This window comes from Caloenas nicobarica, chromosome 8 (genome assembly GCF_036013445.1).
Source record: "Caloenas nicobarica isolate bCalNic1 chromosome 8, bCalNic1.hap1, whole genome shotgun sequence".
Classification (NCBI taxonomy): domain Eukaryota; kingdom Metazoa; phylum Chordata; class Aves; order Columbiformes; family Columbidae; genus Caloenas; species Caloenas nicobarica.
The window spans coordinates 5,014,023-5,033,021 of NC_088252.1; the positions used below are offsets into that span (position 1 = coordinate 5,014,023).

Here is an 18,999-nt window from a genome sequence, read left to right on the forward strand (position 1 = left end):
TTCGATGCCAAAAATGCAAGTGAAATAAAATACTTGTGGGCCAGAGTAACAGCCCCCAACTAATTAGCCCCTTTGAGTACCTACTTTGCCATGTTAGTGGAATTTTTCTCTGCTGCACCTTGCTGCTGCAATTTATAGCTGGTCTTTGTGACTCATGTCAAAAGTTTTGATTTTTTTTTTTTTTTGTGACCTGACAAATCACTATGAAGTGTTAATTTAAAAAAACCCAGCACTCACACTGATAGGTGGTTCTCTTCCTTACTTTGTAACAGTCCATTATTACCGTTCTGCAAGAAACAAAACCTTTTTGTTTGCCTCAGCCAACACCTAATGCCAAACTACTATGATTACTTTTGATGGCAAGACACTGTGTTAAGACTGCATGAGACCACCAGGACCAGAGCTTTAAGGAAACAGCTCTTGGGGTTTTAAAGCAGCCCACAGTCCCCTACAGCTGCAGTTCCAGAACTAAAATAATAAGTTGGAGGGGTTGGGGGTGGCCAGGAGAAAAAAGCCCATCCTAGCCCTGACCTTCAGAGCCAAGTACACCTGGGTACAAATAGCTCTACACCATTCACTTATTTTTTTTGCACCAGTTGCACCAGACAGTAATTTAAAATAGCAAAAAAACCAAAACAAAACTAAACCACCAAGCCCTTGAAACTCTCCACCTGACACCAGTTACTGTATCACAAGTGTACCTGGCACAAGAGGTAAAGCAGCCCTTCGAGCAGAATTCCTTTAGCAGGCTCCATCCAGTGCTGGCATCCTCCTTCCGTTTCCGCTCCCAGTTCACATCCCCGTGTACAGCTTTATTTTCTTGTCGGTCCATTTCAGTCTCACAGGAGCTTATTTAAAATGTGACCATCCATGTACTTACCTTCTCTCCACGATCAGTGCCAGCAGATGCCAGTGGTACTGAGCATCTGTAAGTCAGCCAGCACCAAGATCCCTACACCTCAAAGAATTCACAGAATTACAGAACATACATTAGAGCAAACAGGCTGTCCTCCTCTGGAACAAAGGTGGCTTCCACGCACAAAGAGTAGGCAAGCTCAGCACATAAAAACATTTTCAGAAGCAGAGGTAAAGGAGCAGAGATACAAAATGTTGCTCTGCTCTCTTTCTGTAGCATCAGGGACAAAGAAATAGCATCATCTCCCTCTCACAGAGACAGGAACCCTCTCCTTACCACTGGTAAAATAAAACACACATTTGAGCTATGCCCAAATATCAAAGCCAAAGAAAAGAAGAAAATTTACAGGGCTTTCAAGTCTACAAAATGAAGGCACAGTAGTATCAAGCTCCACAGCAAGGGCTCTCTACATGGCCAGTCTAAATGCTGCATAAAGCCCTCAAAATGTAAGTGTCCAGCAATCTGATATTTACATTTCTTGAGCAGCCTCACTAACCTAGATTCCACAGTTTACTTTAAAAATAATCTGTGCCATGACGTGTGACAGAAAAGCCCATCAGCTGCCGCGCTTGACTCTCCAGTAGCAGTCACCGAGGAAGACTTTGCCATTCGCACGGAGGATCAATAGTGGAGAAATCCTGCTGTCTCACGTCGAGCATTTTAGCTGGAAGCCGCTGGAGTTTTTAGTGGTCCATCTGCTGGTCTTCTCTTGAACTGTACGATGATCAATATTTCTAATCAAAGCAAATACATGTATATCTCCCAGGACAACTGATTAATAAAGCACTGAATAAAGAGGAAATGGACAATGGTAAACACAAAATCAATCATCAGCAGCTTTTCCAAATGCCAGATGGTCCACACACATTCTCTTGAGCAATTACAAGACAGGCCCCCCGAAAAAAAAAGATGTTTTATTGTCTAAAGTATTGCAATACAACAAATACTTGATCTGTACAAAGGACACAATAGAGCAAGTTTAAATACAATCAGGAGAAAGAAGTCCCCATATTCACAATCCTTGGACAACATCTTATACCAGAACCTGAACCAACAATTTTAAAGATTCACTAAAAAAAAAACCAAACAAACAAGTTGTTAAAAAATTTAAAGGTCTCCAAAGAGTCTATGGGTGTATTGTCTTACAGCAGAGATCATGGGTATTCTGTGAAGGGTCACAATGGCATCTTATTGCCCTCAATGCTGATTTTCACCGCATGGGCCGATCTGCTTTTTTTCCTGATATCTGTGAATTTCCGCATCTGTTTGTCCAGTCGACTCACCCCTTTCTTAGAGGTTCCCTGGAACTTAAAAAATAAAACTAATAATTACCACTGAAAAAAAGCAGACGTCCCAGAGGTTCAAGAAAAGCGATGCATGCAAGGTGAAACCAGCACGAGAGAGCTGACGAAGCCACGGGTTCCAGCTGGTTGCGTGTGCGCGCACGTGCACGCATTCTGTCCCCCAAAAATGGGTAAAATGGTTCCCCCAATATACGCATCATCACATAGACAGAAGTAGTGGCACTCACAAACATCACAGCTTTCACATTACAGGGATTAATAACCATGTTAGTTGTTTACATGCCGGCTGAATATACAGTTTGGAACAGGTTTGTATCTATATTGGCTGGAGTTCAGTGTCAGAAATACACTGCGCTGTGGTATAACACATACAGGTTTCCTGTGGGGGGAAGATTTTTAAATACAAATACACAGAAACTGTGGTGGACTGAGTTGACATATCAATTCCAAACCGTAATTTATTTTAAATGTCACTGATTAGTACTCATAAAGCAAGAGATTGAGAAAAAGGCAGTGTGAGGGGAAGCAAAAGAAACGCCTGAGCTGCCCACGTAAGTTATTAGAAGAGTTATTGCATTTCAATTCTGCATGTTCACTGGAATGAAAAGCTGAGATGACACAGCAGTTATTTTGCACAGATTAAATACAGTGATTCTGTAAAGAAATGGCACTGAAGACAAACAGCAAGGACTTTCCAATCCAAAGCCATACTGCTGAGAAAGCAATTTTCCCTAACTAGACAACACAAACAATAAATAATGGAAACTTCACACCTTTAAACTCTGGGAGAAACAGAGATTTCCACAATATGCTACTTAATATCTGACAAAAAACATATATTAGAAACTGAACCTCTTGTTTCCATCATGGAGGAAGGCGCTCCTGACACACAGATTTTAAATAAACTATTCATAAAACTGTTCACTATTCATTGAAATAATATCTGGAATTGCACAGTGATTTTAAAAAATATATATTCTTAAACAAATAAATATGAAGCTTAAACTCAACAGTTATCTACCATTTGTGCTAGTCTCTTCTGTCACTATTAGTTTTGTGGCAGCCCTGTTCACAGAACTGAAATGCAGACCAGAAATTGTCAAAACATTTCCCACACTGATGTATGTCATCAATTGATCTCCCTCTACCCACAATCACAGCAGGGGATTCCTCTCCCCCTGGTCTGCAGAAGTCTTGTTCTCTGCCTCCTGTCAACCACCCCGTAAGACACACATCACTCAACCTCCTTGAAAGAGAAGGTGTGAAAAATACCTCACTTTGGACCAGTAAAACGTCAGCCACAGATGCTGGTATACAGTGACGTGAGGTCCTACACTAAAGGCTAAGAATTCCTGCGGAACACCTAATGATGTCAGAACAGCATTCCAAACTACAGGCAGTGCAAAGCTATTTTCATTTAACACCTTTCATTTGGGTATCCTGAAGCTGTTGACGCAGATGTTACGTGCTACAGCCTATTTTTTTCCTGTACAAGTTCCCTTTTAGGTCACAGTACAGACATGAGAGAATACAAGGAGAATTTTTCCAAGTTTAAGTTAGGGTGTACACACTCCTTTTGTGTATGTGCGAACTGCCAACAGCTGAAGCACATGCACTGTTCACACCTCCCTTGAGGGATGGATACCTCTCAACCTTGGGGAAGGCAGTGTCATGGCTACAGGGGCATCCTGTTGCCTTCAATGCTGAACTTGATGGCCCGATGCACTTTGCTGAGTCGTTTCTGTTCAGCAAACCGTCTCTTGTGTTTTTCCAAGCGACTAATACCTCTCTTAATAGTCCCGGGCTAGAAACAATATCTCAATTAATGCACAGAAGGAGAGATGGAGAGATAACAGCAGAAAGCACAGTAATTATTACTTCTTCCATTCACGTGTGTTCTACCATCTACTCCACTTTTAAATTAAACTGTACAGGTAGATGGATGAACCAAACAAAGCAAGAGAAAGGCCTCTACTGAAGCTGTTAATGTTTACTGAAACCTCAAAGTTGTCCCAAGCTGGAGTATTATCAGAAAAACACAATACGAAACGAGCGAGAGGTATAAAAGTATTGGAGACACACTTATTGAGTTGCAGCTTTAGTTCAAAATACTCTAAGAGGCCTATAATCAGGTTCTCACCCTGAAGAGAAACTCTAGAACAGTTAACATGCAAATCTCTTTTTGGTTAGAGAAGCAACAATACCTGAATGAAAGTATCTGATGAGCTTAAAATAGCCCACTTAGTAGCAGAACTTACTGTCTACTCAAATAAGAGGCACTTAAAGAAACTACTGTACTGTACAGTAACCACAGCAATAAGGTGGCAGATTCCTAGCTCAATCAGAGGCAGCTTAGGGACAGAGTCCCCAGGAGAGATGAAGCCACCCCCAAGCGCAGTGCTTACCCTGGAGGACTCCATCTCCACGTTCCACTTTGGCCTGACCACGTAGTCCTTGTTGGAGGGCATGGGCACCCTCGCGCGGGCACAGAACCCAGGGTCTCCGGGTCTGAGAGCCCTGCACAAAAAAAGATGTGACTGTTAAGAGACAAGTCTCACACAGAAAGAAGTACAAGCAATATAAGCATGTTCTACCTCTGAAAGACACTGCATAACCATTGCCTCTAAAATCTCAAAACAAATTGCATATTGTTAGTACCACTGAAACACTTTTTTCCTAATCAAAATTTAACAAAAGAAATGCAACCTACTTTTCCTCTCCAGTTAGCACCTTCTCCAGGTCCCTCCGAGGAGTCTGACCACCAGAACTGCAAGAAAAATAAAATTTTATAGGCATCTACAGATAAAGGAACTATAGTAATTTTAAAAGACACCCAAGTGTGATAAAAGAAAAAAGGATAAGTTACGACCTCTCTCTATTTCCTTTAATATTCACACTTTGTTTTTCTTGATGGTAGTCTTCGAAAAAAAATTTCACGTTTCTGCCTGCTGCTCCTACCTGCTCAATCTCCTTCGCTGAGGCATCTGTTCCAAATCTCTCTGTTCCCTCTCTTCTCTTGTCATGCCTTTGTAGTTTGAGGTAAGGCCGAAGATGGGTCGAGACCATTCATCTATTTAACAAACAAACAAACAAAAAATTGCTTAACAAAAGCTGTGCCTCTGAAATTCATCTCCAAGTCACTCTGGTGACTAAATATAGCTTTCAAAGTTTATGGCAAGTATTTATACTTCCTTTCAACCAAACAAATAACTCTGTGATTCTATAATATTTCAGGGAAATCCAGCTTTGTGGACAGTAAGAGCGAGCTTTCACCCAGAAAGTCTCTTGCTGTTGCCTGCTCTTTCAGAATCTCTCTGAGCTCTTAGAATAGTTAATGTCAGGAACTCTTGCACACCACAGTGAATGTTATTTTAGAAACAGGCAAAATAGTCCCTAAATAGCATAACAAGTTTATAATCAGTTTGCAGTCATCCAGGATGGAATGCACTACACATGGTCAACTGTTTACGTTGTAAACTTTGAGTCATCCAAGATCTCTCTAAAGCCCATGGAATAAAGAATCTTCTGGCAGGACCTTCCTGTCTTTGTAGCATGCACAGTAGAATCTGGCCAAAATAAATGCCTTCCTCTGGTTTAGAACATGAAGGAAGCAGGAAAAGGTGTGTCCGGAAGTTAATTTAACAGTGTTTAAGAGCTCTACAAACAAAGCAATGAAACAGATTAGTGAGATTCCTACATTGCAGGATTAATTCTACTACAGATGATAGCAATGGAAAGACTGACGCAGAAATTAAATTAGCAGTGATATCTCACTGACGCAAGGCAAAGGGAGGTTTACGTACTGATGAGCTTCCCTGCCATATCCTTGTTAGGTCTCGACTCTTTGGGGTGTTTGTAGAGGTACATCACAGCTCGGCCAATGCCACTGTGCTTCAGGGTCTCCTGGCTCACACTGGGCAGCTGCGGGATAAAGCAAAAGTCAGTAAATAGCAAGGAATGGTGTCTGAACATTAATGGTGTCATTGAACTTTGCAAAAAGACCAAAACCCACCTTCACAAAAACCTTGAAAAAAACCTGTATTTTTTTCATTGTTCCACCAGGAATTGGTTAAAGTATCAAACACCAAAACCTATAAATTTACCTTAACATTCTTATTTTTTTGTACACAAAAATAACTAAGTTTCCAGAATTATTTATTCCAAATGCGCTTTAGCTTATATTACCCAAGAACTGAGTTATAAACGCTAAAAGTGAGTGTCATGGGCTTTCTAGTGTACACTTTAATAGGCCAGAAAACAGAAAAGACCACTCAAGATAAAAAACTCAGGGCTATGTGGCAAATGACTCCTTACTGAACTTGGCATACAAACCTGAAACAGGTAGGCAGGGCCAAATAATCTAAATTCAGGCAGAACATCTTGCAAATTCTTAGCAAAGAGAAATATTTCTAGAGCTTCAGTCAAATAAAGCCAGCTAGTGGTGCTGCAAGAAAAATTGCACTTCTACTTCACTATCAAGACTATGCCATGCTTATTTTATGAATGCAGCAAAGACAAATTAAAGTGACCAATCACAACGTATCAGTCACCAAGAACGAGGGAAGATAAGCGACTTAGCAGTTTAGATTTATCAAGAATATAGCCGAATTTTGTTCAGCTACACAGCACATCTACAATGTAAGAAAGACTAATTAAAATGATGCAACTTTTAAATAAACACATCTATTTTGCAGTTTGCATCCTTCTGTATGTCTCTGCATGGTTCATTGGTAGCAGCTACAGTACACTGATCACCACACATTTCCCTAAAGCACATGACTGTAAAACCATGGAGGAAGCTGTAATTCCAATATGGTTAAAAGTCAGTTTCGAACCTCTTGCAGGATCTTGAGCAGCTCCTCTCGTATCTTTAGTGCTGGCAGACTTCGGTCTGGAAGAGGAGAAAGCCACTCTTTGATAGCAGACATAACTCCACTGTCGATGAAAGTTTCTTTGAGATCCTGCCTAGAAAGTTTAAAGTAAAGAGAAGCCACAAAGTTATACAATGCATCAAAATTTTAAGATGTGATCTCCCTTCAGCACAATAGCGCACGTGAGTTTGTTTCATGTTAAATTAACAGGTAAAATTACGTAGTATTTTAGGTTTTTGCAGCCACCTAGCTCCAGCATTTACTTGGAAAAACTGTTTCACTGCATACTCCAAAGAACTGTAATGGCATTCCATGAAATCCACCAAATTCCCAATATTCCCCAAGAGGATAATTAACTGGGAGAATGACAACTCACTTTTTAAGATGCATAACTACAGTTGGCAGCAAAGTTAATTTCTTTAGTGCTGGTTTCTTTTGTGTATTCAGCTGTCGATCCTCCTGTAGGGAGTTGAAGAATCAGCACAAGTTAATCAAAAGAAGAAAACAGCAACTCTCATCCCTGACAACATTTACAGGAAAAAAATTAGTCTACTAAACAAGAAGTGCAACTTTGGCAGGATTACACGAATTTCGTACCCTGCTCCGTCTTCTTACAGCCCCAAAACACATGTGATGACTTCCCTTAAAGAAGGGTCTCCAGCTTAGCCAACATTTTCCTTAACAGCATCCTTAATGAGGTCTATTGCAATAAACTCCAAGTCTGCAGAGTCCTCCATGCGAGAAATTTTGTTCGTAAAATCTCACCCGAACACCAGAAAAATAGCTAACCAAAACAATGAGAAGTGAGAATATGTACATTTATTTCACCTAAGAACCTAACTGGACAACGTAGAGGTTTAGGATGAAGCATGGTGTAATTAAGAGCACACGAATGTGCGTTACGTGCTAAAACAAAGTCTGGGTTTCAAAGTTCCTCTCATCCATGGCCATAATCTCACCATCTGTTCCGTACTTGGGCTCTATCAAAAAGACCCATTACAACCACCGGTTTTACGTCCTGCTGTGGCAATTCCTTTCCACTCATCTTAATCCACCAAAGGCTCTTTCTGCACAATATTTTTTTATTGCAAGGGAGGAGATTCTTCCAACGCCCTTCTTCCCCTCTTCATGCCCCAGAATGGTTTGACAGGCACGTGCTAGAGAACCAAAGACACCACCATACCAGAGCTCAGCTCTTCCTTCTCTCCAGTATTTCTAACTTTATGGCTTCATGTGAAACATTTGGCTGCCATCTTGTCCAAAAAATACTTTATTGTCAAGACCAAGAAAGTCTCAGATGTCTCCCAGATCGCTATCTCACTCTCCCCTTTCTCCCCAAACACATTATCCTTCTTATCTTGTTATCAGGAAGATTCTTTGTCGTCGTTATTTTTATGATTCCTTTCTGAAGTTCCGTATATTCCCCCCAATTGGTTTTAAATGAGTTTTGCGCTGCTATTTGTTAATTTGATTGCTACTCCACCAAAACTACAACCACAACAGAAGACACCTGACAAAAGGCAAGACCCCAATAAACCTTGCACAGTAACATATTAAACATGACTCCTTGCAAAAAGCAGTCTGCTCAGGCAGAACTTCCTGAAATTCTGTTGCTCTGCCATTACTTACCACAGTACTGTCATTAAAATAGTTTAGAAAAGGGTTCTTCTCAGGAAGAAACACCAAAGTGCTACATATGCTACTAATTGTATAACGAAATTAAACCACAGTCCATTTCTCAGTGTTTGATATACTTTTTCATATAGTTTCTAGAACACTTTATAGGATAGTTGATCTCAGCTGATCAAAGTTTAGCAAGTTAACTGATTTTAAAAATTAATAAATATTTTCTCCAAATTTCAACAGAATTATTGCTTTAAATTCAGAACAGCAAAATTAACATTTAAACACTTATTTAGAGATTGAAAGCTTTCTGTGGCATACAGACTACTCCTGAGAACCAGCCAGATTTCTGTATTTTACTGATCACAAATTTTTCCCCTAGAATGGAACTGGATTTTAAGGTGCCTTTGTAGCCTAGAAAACTCACCTCAGCTGCTTCATTCATCTTCACAATCATAGCACTGACCACATCATCTGCATCACTGATGAAAGTTCCACCATCACGGTTTCGTCGACGCTTGCCACTCATACTCTTCTTTCGTTGTAGCATCATGTCAAAATCTGACATGAAGTCCATACTGAAATGCAAGAAGAGAGTGTGCTGATGGTCAGAAGAGGGTTGATCTTACTGTCTCTATTGGAAATAATTTTTATTTCTGTAGTGTAACCTTTCAAAAATTCTCCAATAAATCTACAAACATTATGTTCTAATGTCCCCATAAGATAATTAGTTATCCTCAGTATACAAACTGGAAAAAAGAGCTTCAGTGGCACTGAGATGCCCTCAGACATCTGCAAGACCTTGCTGAAATAGCTAACGATGTGCACATGTGTAATATCCAGGGTTTCAAATGTTCTAAACCTGTCAGTGAAGCTGACAAAGATTTAGCTTTCCTCTGCCTGCAGTCCACTGCTCTGGAGCAGAGAGAAAGGAATCAGGAGACATGCTGATGACAAATCTTGCCATATGTTATCCCTTACGCCAGCAGAGAAACACATCTGTGACTCCAGGGCTGAACTACTAAAAGTGGCGTTCAATGCTTGTTTGATTCGATGTTAAATTCACTCAGGTTTTGATGCAAACCATGAAGCAGCAGCACAGGTAATCTGCTATGGACTGCCAAGTGACTAAACTGCACAAGCTGAGAGAGGACCTTCCATCATAGTTTATGAGAACACACTTTCTGTAGAAACATAGTCCCATGCCTTTCTAAACTAAGAAGCCCAGCCAGTCTTTGGAGGAGCCCTTTCACTGAAATGCTATATTTGCTATTAACAAAGGAGTATATAAAACACTGACTTACTGCTTCCCTCTTTTGATGTTATCATCAGAGTCCGATTCATCTGCTGTCTCCTTCATGTCTGCATCACCTTTCTCTTCCTCCAGATCTTCCTGGTTAAAACCCTGGTGGGTAAAGACAGTGCAAATCAGTGTATGGATTAAGACTGACCGTCTACTCAGGCACCTGGCACTGACACTCAAAAACTTTCTGGTAAGTCTGCAGAGGATCTAGAAGAAAGAGGAACAGAGGCTTCCTAATTCCACTTGTGACTTTTGCACCAATAACTCTCCCAACAGAGGTGCTGTAAATGTTATTTAACCCAAAGACTACCTCAGTGAGTCCAGCAGATAACAGAGCTTCCCTTCTGATCTAGCATATCCTTGAACACGAGTTCAACCCTGAACATTCTGCAGTACCTTCCCAGGAAGACTAGATCTAGCAAGTGAACAAGAAACATCCACAGTAACACTTACTGTAAATTCCTCTTCTTCCTCATCACCAGATTCTCCAAATATATCTGCAATCAGGTTCCTGTGAAGGTAACAGTAACATTTATCTGTTTAGACTGGAACAGTGAGAAGTGCGTTTTCTGCAAAATTTCTAATGACCGTGTGGAGATCCACCTCTCATTCTGCCACCCAGCACCGACCTTCCTCTTCACACCACCCATGCAGGTGGACAATCATCCTCCGGTTGGGATTCATCCATTCTCCATTCACAATCAGTCTCACTACCTGCACCCCTGAAAGAATTCACATTCCCAGAAGCACTTACTCTTGTTCATTTCCAGATTCACTGTCACTGCCAAACAGATCTTTTTCTTCTTTTTTCTTCCCAACATTCTCTTTTCTTTCTTCTTCTTCTTCCTCACTATCTGATACAATATTTTTCTTCCTTTTTTCAGATTTCTCCGAAGCAGCATCACTATCTGATTCTTCAACATCAGAAAGGATTCGTACTTTTTTTGCAGCTGCCAACAGAAAGTAGCATTACCACAAGTCTTTGTAATAGAAGTTCACAACTAGTGATCTAAAAAAACCTGGGAGCTGACTAAGCCTTCCTACACAAAATCATTGTCATTTCTTAAAAAAACATATTCTAAAATCTGTTTTATTCAATTAGTAACTGGAATTTCTATGCACCACATTTATCCATAAAAACTTGTAATTTCAAAACTGACTCTCACCCCCAGTATATGAAAAAACAGAAAAAAATACTAGAGAAGTAACAACAAAGTAATGACTAACAGGAATAATCGACACAAGAGATAACAGTATAAAGCAAGATCACTGCAGTCTTCTCTTTTACTTCTGTTAGACCTACTTATTACTCAAAAGTATTAGATATAGATTCACATAGAAATGCAGGTAGAACAAAAACCTCTACAAATGCAGTTGTGCTCTAAAACCAAATTTGCTTTATGGTTTCATATTTATCTTATGTTTTCTTCACATGAAAACAATTACTTAACTCTAACACTACTGCTTGTCACATCACATTTTTATGTTCACACTGATAGTTCCTTACGTGTTTTCTCAGTGTCATCCTCACTGTCAGAAAGGATAGCTGTTTTCCTCTTCACTGTCTTCTCCTCCTCTTTCTCTTCTTCATCACTGTCTGATATTTTTCGTCTCTTAGGAGCTTCCTCTTCACTATCAGAGCCCTGAAATCCTTCCCTGACACGTTCATTATCTGAATGATGAGAATCATTCTGCACCTCCTCCTTCCTGTCCTCCCCATCACTGTCCTCAGACTCTATTTCTTGTTTGTGTCTGGGAACGTCCTCACTCTCTGAGTCGCTAGCTGGCTGTTTGTGGAGCTCCTCACTCTCCGAGTCGCTGGCTGGCTGCTTGTGGAGCTCCTCGCTCTCAGAGTCACTGCCTGGCTGCTTGTGGAGCTCCTCGCTCTCAGAGTCACTGCCTGGCTGCTTGTGTGATTCCTCATTTTCAAAATCACTACTGTGCTCTCTGTGAGGTTCTCCGTTTTCAGAGTCACTCGCTCGATGATTTAAGGCATCTTCATTTTCAGAGTCACTTAAATGCCGGTTTGGACGGTCCTCGGTATCAGAATCGCTGTCTTTCCCTCCATGAGCTGCTTCATTGTCTGAATCACTCGCATTGTGATTTGGAGGCTCCTCGTTATCCGAGTCACTGTCTTTTTGCCTTGGGATATCTTCATTTTCAGAGTCTGTCATATGAGCCTCTCCCATCTGCCCATCATCTTCTCCATCACTGTGTTCATTCTGAAAGAGAAAAATAATCTCAGGCAACAAAGCAAAAAAATCCAAACAAAACAAAAACTTAAAAAGTAAACAAAAAACGTTATGAATTTTTGCTTGTCCTTCCTCCAATTTGATTATCCGAGGTACTGCAAGCTAAAATACTTTCTATACAGAAATAAGTATTAGGCAATTTGTATCAAAGGACTAACGAATACTTCAGGTCCAAAAAAACATTAAGAGATCAATGGAAGTCTGTCTACCCTGCAGCTCAATCATATTTTGGAAATGGTAACGGAATTTAAAAATACTCAAATAAACATGTTTAAGAAGGGTCCAGTTCCTCAAGGGTAAATGCCCAGTGCTTTTATTTTAAAAAGTCAGGCCTTCAAAGTGGTTTAGTCCAAATCCCCAGTAATAAGAAACAGTATCTCATACTTGTCATTTCCTTTTTCTTAATATCTCAAACAAATGCTTTTTATATGAAATACATTCTACTGAAATTGTACATGCATTACTTTCCATGTGAAGCTCAAGAGAGCTTGTGCCCTTTCATTCTCTGCCAAGGAAACTTATTTAACAACACGTCAAGACCAAAAGCCTACCAAAAAAACCAGGAATAAAGTTTTAGAGAGACCTTTCAGAGTACTATAGTGAACAAGTTTTGTGTTTCAATGTGTAATGTAAGAAGAATGTAAGAACAGATTCAACGCTTCTTTCTTAAGCTGCTTGCTCCCATGCCTGTCCAGACACCAGAGATCATCTATGCAAAAATACACCAATCTTCTTAAAACTGCAGAATTGAAACACAATGTCTTTTTCTGCACAGGTAAAAGTATTGAGCCATATGCTCCATTTTTGGAAAAAACTTTTAACAAGCCACCCGTCAGTATCTTTACTGACAACATCTTGGTTTATCTTTCCTACAGCATGTAATTTCTACGTGGAAAAACAAACAAACTCAAATGTATCTATCAAAGAAAACAAAATTAGCCTCCTGAACACTCATGTCACTAACTCAGTACACCTCTCACACTCACTGTCACAACAATCCTTTTTCAACTGAAAAGAACAACACTGCAAAAGGAACTTTTGGGCATACTCAACTCCGCTGTTCAACCAGGCTTCCCTCAGGGGTGATTTTGTCTCAGCTACAGACTCCTTCCACTAGCATATTTGCAAACCGAGTATTTACTGACCAAAGGGATACTTAATGTCCCGAAACTTCCAAATCTTTTCTGTCAGCAATTTAATTTCCTTGGAAAGACAGATTATCTATTTTTATTTTCTATAGTCATTCTACTCACACATCCAGAGCCATACAAAATAATGCAGGTGTATCTATCCTACACCTATGACAAACAACACTATTGACCTTTAAAATGTATTATTAAGAACGTAATTGTTTTTACGAACTACTCCCTCAAGAATTACACCAGGTGGTAAGTAACATTGCTTATTACAATTTTAGACCATACGTATTTACTCCCTTGGTTAGCACTCAATAAAATAACAACTTCTAAATTACTGCAGAACCACTAATAGAAAGTTACTACACAATGGAAAAAAATCACTACTATATAGTCACAAAACATGCATTTTGAATACAACCTCACTAATTCCATGCTACTCAGTGCTAGCCACAAAACAGTCACTGGGATAATCTGAGCGAGTAGTTTTCTCTCTACTGCTTGTCCCCGTCTCTACAGCGATGCCAGTCTTTTGAATCACACTGATGATATTATTCAGTATGTCTCATTCCTCCTTACAGAAAGGAAACATGGTTCTGTTAAAACCTGAATTTGGAATTTTGAAAAATATGAAGATCAAGAAATCACAGAATTGAGGATGCACAGCTGAGGAAGGCCATACACACACTCAACTGCTCTCAGCTTGTTATGGCATTCCATTTACTACTTTTTCTTCTTTACCAAAAAAAAATAATTCAATTGCTGTCTCCTGCCAAGTACCTCCCATACAAGCTAACGTGTATATGTCATGTATTTTCTCTGACTGTATTAAGATTAAAGAAAACTGCAGCTGCAAACAGAAGAGGCAACACAGACTTTACAGCAGTGTTACAGAGAGGGTCATTGAGAAGTACTGAAATGCAGAGGTCTACACTGAAATCGATGTTTATTATACTAGAAATTCTTTAATTGTTTTTTTCCTACCATTTAATTTTTGGTGAGTTTATCTGTCTTCTCTTGATTTCAGACAACTAATGTTAAGTAGGTATTTATAATTATGTCAACAGTAATAATAGATTTTGCTGAACGAACCAAGGAAAACACCACAAATATCCCTGTTTAAACTATTAGGCTCATCACTTTCCAGACTGCCAGTCTAGAAAGTCTTTGGTCAATAAGTAAACAAAACTAAAAAACAACTGGAATCCATAATGACTGTTAAATGTGTCTAAGGTCAGAAGTGTGGCTGCAGGTTATATATCCACCCATTCAGAATATATCACTAAATTACAAGGAACTCCCTGTGCAAAATACTTGGTAAGAAGTCATTACAATTATACAGCCCTAGTACTGAAGCACTTCACAATATATTTAATCTCTAATATGTTACTGCAAACTGACACTGACTCTTGAGAGCGACGATGTTCGGGGAGGGGGAGCATCCTAATTAGCTCACACTGATTACAAAGTGCTCTGCCCCACAGAACCCCACTGGATACAGCGGCTGAACTCTCCTGTGATGTAATGACCACCAGAAGAACCACTTATATAATAGAGGTGTCCCTACACGGACCGGCACCATCCACCCTGCCCTGAGCCAGGAAAGCTGCAGCAGAGCTGACCCAAAAGCACGCTCATGCCAGCCGAGGCAGCAAGCACAGCAGAGATCACACACGCTGCCTCGGACTCGGCATGTTAATGTTACTGGGCATCTTGTAAAGCAGAGCTGACCTGCTAAGAGCCCACATGGAACGGGCCCTGTCCGCAGCCATCAGCACAAAGGTCTTCTGAATGCAATCAGTGAATCTGTGAATGTTTAGCAATATACTTGATATAGAAAGTGTATGCAACTTTACTAGTAAGATAACTAAGCCCTGTAGGATACTTGACCCTCCGCCCTTTTTTTTTTTTTTTACTAGTTCGTCTCTAAAAAGATATTTTCAAATACATCAAGAATATAGTTTTGGAGTTTTCTATTTTTCTTCAGACATCCTCAAAAACAAGTAGGTCTCAGGTAATTGCTACTATATTTTTCTGTAATTCCTTTGCTTTCTTTTCTTCCTCCTCTTTATCTATAAACATTTTAATTGAGATGTCCTTAATTTTTTTAACTGAAAGAATTCTATAACATGAGGCTTTAGTACAGTATAAAAAAACGAATACATCAAAATCAAATTTACAGTGTCATTCTTCTACCTAAAAATTTCGGTTAGTAAGTCGTTTATTGGATCAACATGCAGCCACTTTTAAGAGGTACTACATTGATAATTTAGGAAGTTCAACAAAATTGACGCATCCACTACAATCTCATGAATGACAATTGTTAAACTAAGGCATGCATAACCATCATAGGCAGATCAGCAAGTTTCTCTTTTTTTCAGAAATGTAAGATATTTGTATATATGTTTGTTAGCAGTCATAGTCAAACCATAAGTTAATTCATGAAGACAGCAACGACTTGGTGAAAGTGTAAGAATCCAAGTAATTAAAGATTTCCGTATGAGTCTGACTCATACAAACACTGTAAACATGATTTCATGTTCATTACTGTACTAAAACTATGTGTTATCTAATTCTATTTTTCTAAAGCAGAATCGGTAAGGACATCAAGAAGAACATTTATAGATAAAGTGGGACTGGGGGAAGGAAAGCCAGAAAAGAATTGTGGAAAAGAAAAACCCACATACCTGAGACCTACATAAGTAATTCCTCAGGATTCCCCTTTTCTTTAAAGTTAAGAACCTGAAAAAAAAGTTTCAAAGTTTAAAACTTCAGTTCTTTACATCTGAGTTCTAAATTAGAGACGAAACAGTAATGAAATAGACTTAACTGATTAGGCTGTCTCAAAGGTTTTATTACCTTTGAGTGTCATTCCTCCCACATATTCCTAAAGATGAAGGAAATAAGAGGATGAGAGAATATTTAGGGTAAATAATATGCTCAATCACTGAAAGCTACTCCTTTCAGAGACAGCTGCTCCACATTATTGCGTCTTGAGTTGCATTTTGAATTAGATGTAGAGAAAACTAAGAATGTAAGACTTCATAACAAAACAGAATACTCAAATGTTTATGATTTGAACTGAATCAAATAAAGCACTAAGGCTTGAATGTTCACTTTTACTATTGGACCTGAAGGTGTTTTAGTTCGGTTTGGGTTTTGGCTTTTTTAATGGACTTTCTGAAGTATTGTATCTACAGAGGAATATTGAACAGCCATCACAGAACAGAGCCCTTAAAATAATGCAGGCACACGAAGAGGATCCGTTAACAGTGCTAATAGGTCCTAGTACTTTCTGGTTATTTAAATCTGAAAAAGACATGCTGAAGATGCAAGTAATAGTCAACTACCTGTTCTTTAGGCCAGATTTCCAACTACCTTGCCACAGTAAGTAAAATTAAAATCCCACAGGATAATCAAAGAAGAAATGACCAAGTTTTCATACACAGCAGAAAAAGCTTAATGTTATTGTAGCAGGAACATGACTCTCCATGCGCTCATCACCATTTTTTCTCATTAAAACAGAAGTACTATATCGCTTTGAAAGACAGATATTTCTCTCATGCTGAACAAATCTCCCACACTGAAACCCTGGTTGTCACAATACAACATGCTGCCTTGCACCAAATCAATTCCTTCTTTTGTAGACGTCAACATCTTCAAAAAAAAAATTTCCAATCTGCTTCTCACTGAAATTCAAATACATGGGAAGAACTTTCATTTTAAACAAATACAAAATCTTCATCTACCTTCTAACTGTGAGAGAAGTACGAATCGGAGAGGAAAAAAAAAAAGATTGCAAGTTATATCACAGCAAAGTTGAGCCTTTTGACACATCAGCCTGCTACAGTATAACACGTTATGCATTTTAAGCAATTTTTTAAAAGTGTAACCGCTAAAAACCCAGAGTCAATCCTGATCTTCACATAAAACGCAATAAAATATGCAGAATAGAATGAAATGGCTTTGACTAAAGTTTTTATGAGTAACAAAAAGTTCTCCATAACATAACTTTGCCAGCAGAAGACATGAATTCACAGGCCAAAATTGTTCCTTCCTAGTAAGACTTGATGTAATTCTACATCATGTCACAAAAAATTGCTGAAAATTAACTCCAAAACTGTCCTAGAAATCTAAAGGGAACCTTCGCTTTTATCAGAATCTCTTTGCAACCAAAACAGTCAATCCACAAGTTAAGTGACTCTTCCCCAGATACAATCCTGGATCACAGCATTACCACCCTTTTCATGGGTAGGCTTCTCAAAACAAGAACCTCTTCAGAGGAAGAACAGATCCCATTTAGGAACCTCAACCTGCTCCACATGGACACCTGCTCCTTTGTGAGTGACGGAGGTGAAAAAAACATAACACAAAAGAGACTTGAGAGTCAACGCTCACATCCAAGAGGAAAGATGGGAGAGCATTTATTCTCTGGTAAGGAAATCTATGCCTCCACAACATGTGATTTTACGTTAATATGCAGAATTTGAGGTAAAATTCCTCATAATGCATTACTTAGAATTTAAAACCCCAAAAAGTTTATCTTCTTGCAACTGCATATTTTTTTTCTAGTATAAAATAGTGAATCCTATTACAACAATTAAGAAGGAAAATCAGAAAGACCCTATCTTATGCATTGGTCAAGAGATTATTTGACAAATTTTTTTCTGGACTAATGTTTTGCCAGATGGGACTCTTAAGAACAACTGAATAAACACATAAGTCTCAGTTAAAAGAAAACGTCTCTTTAAACAACAATAAATCATTTTATAAAAGAGCAATCTTTATCTAGATTAAGTTGCGGTAGTACCTCTGAATGGTGCCCTACACTTCCATTCTCAGATCCAGAATGCTGCTCATTTCCTTCATCTTCACCATCAGATCCTGAATCCCGTTCATCTTGCACCGGAGTAGCTCCACCATCATCTACCCCGAAGTTAAGAAAAGAAAAGTAAAACTCGGTGCCACCTCGCAGCGTTTCCAAGCGCAGTGACAGCGATGGGGACGGGGCAGCGCTGCGCACGCAGCCCCGTTCAGTGATGCACAAACGGAGGGTCTGTGCTGGGAAGGTCTGGAACAAACCCCCCACAGATACTCCCCAAGGAGATCACACAACTACTCAGAACACGCACGCAAGCACCGACTGGCACATTAATTAAAACACCAAAACAACAATAAGGCGGCCGCTATGGACAATGAGGCCAGCGGACCCGGCCCCGCCGATGCCACCGCAGGGCCCCGCTGCCCAACGCCGGGGCCGAGGGGCCCGATCCGGCCGCGCACGGCCCCGCGGAGCGGCCACCAAGCGGGATCCCGGGGACGGCTCCGCCGCCGCTCCGCGACACCACAGCGAGCCCCGGGCGCCGGAGCAGAGGCCGAACGGACGCGGGCGGGCGCTCCCCCGCACCCTCCCTCGCAGGGCCCAGCGCCCCGGACGCCCCTCCCACGGGGGGACCCTCCCGCGCCGCTACCTGACTGGTCCCCGCCGTAGTACTCGCTCTCCATGGCGGGCCGCCACCCCCGCCGAGGCCCCGAGGGCTGGCGGCGGGGCCGAGCCCCCAGCGCAGCGCTCGCCGCTCGGGCCCGCCGGCTCC

At 40.2% G+C, this 18,999-nt stretch overlaps 1 protein-coding gene across 2 annotated transcripts; it reads right to left on the reverse strand.

Moving 5' to 3' along the window:
• Positions 1–1,814: 1,814 nt before the first annotated feature.
• Positions 1,815–18,999, reverse strand: IWS1 (interacts with SUPT6H, CTD assembly factor 1). 2 transcript variants are annotated; one of them, XM_065639672.1, is made up of 15 exons: positions 18,877–18,999; positions 18,216–18,331; positions 11,525–12,239; positions 10,772–10,967; positions 10,471–10,528; positions 10,019–10,119; positions 9,142–9,292; positions 7,468–7,550; positions 7,056–7,185; positions 6,024–6,141; positions 5,179–5,290; positions 4,931–4,987; positions 4,626–4,737; positions 3,866–4,024; positions 2,135–2,223 (listed from the first exon to the last, which is right to left on the reverse strand). In XM_065639672.1, exons 1-14 carry the CDS (start codon positions 18,908–18,910, stop codon positions 3,896–3,898), a joined length of 2,112 nt encoding a protein of 703 aa, XP_065495744.1. In that variant the 5' UTR covers positions 18,911–18,999; the 3' UTR covers positions 2,135–2,223; positions 3,866–3,895. The 2 variants fall into 2 exon arrangements, with proteins under 2 accessions (XP_065495742.1, XP_065495744.1); XM_065639670.1 differs by lacking the exon at positions 3,866–4,024 and having other exon boundaries at positions 1,815–2,223.

Excerpts from the sequence above, each read along its gene's own strand:
- IWS1 (XM_065639670.1), bottom strand. The coding sequence starts at position 18,910 with ATGGAGAGCGAGTACTACGGCGGGGACCAGTCAG. Across the intron at positions 9,293-10,018 it reads AACATCAAAAGAGGGAAGCA|TATGGACTTCATGTCAGATT; the intron begins GTAAGTCAGTGT and ends CTTGCATTTCAG. Across the intron at positions 7,551-9,141 it reads AGATGAATGAAGCAGCTGAG|GAGGATCGACAGCTGAATAC; the intron begins GTGAGTTTTCTA and ends AACTCCCTACAG.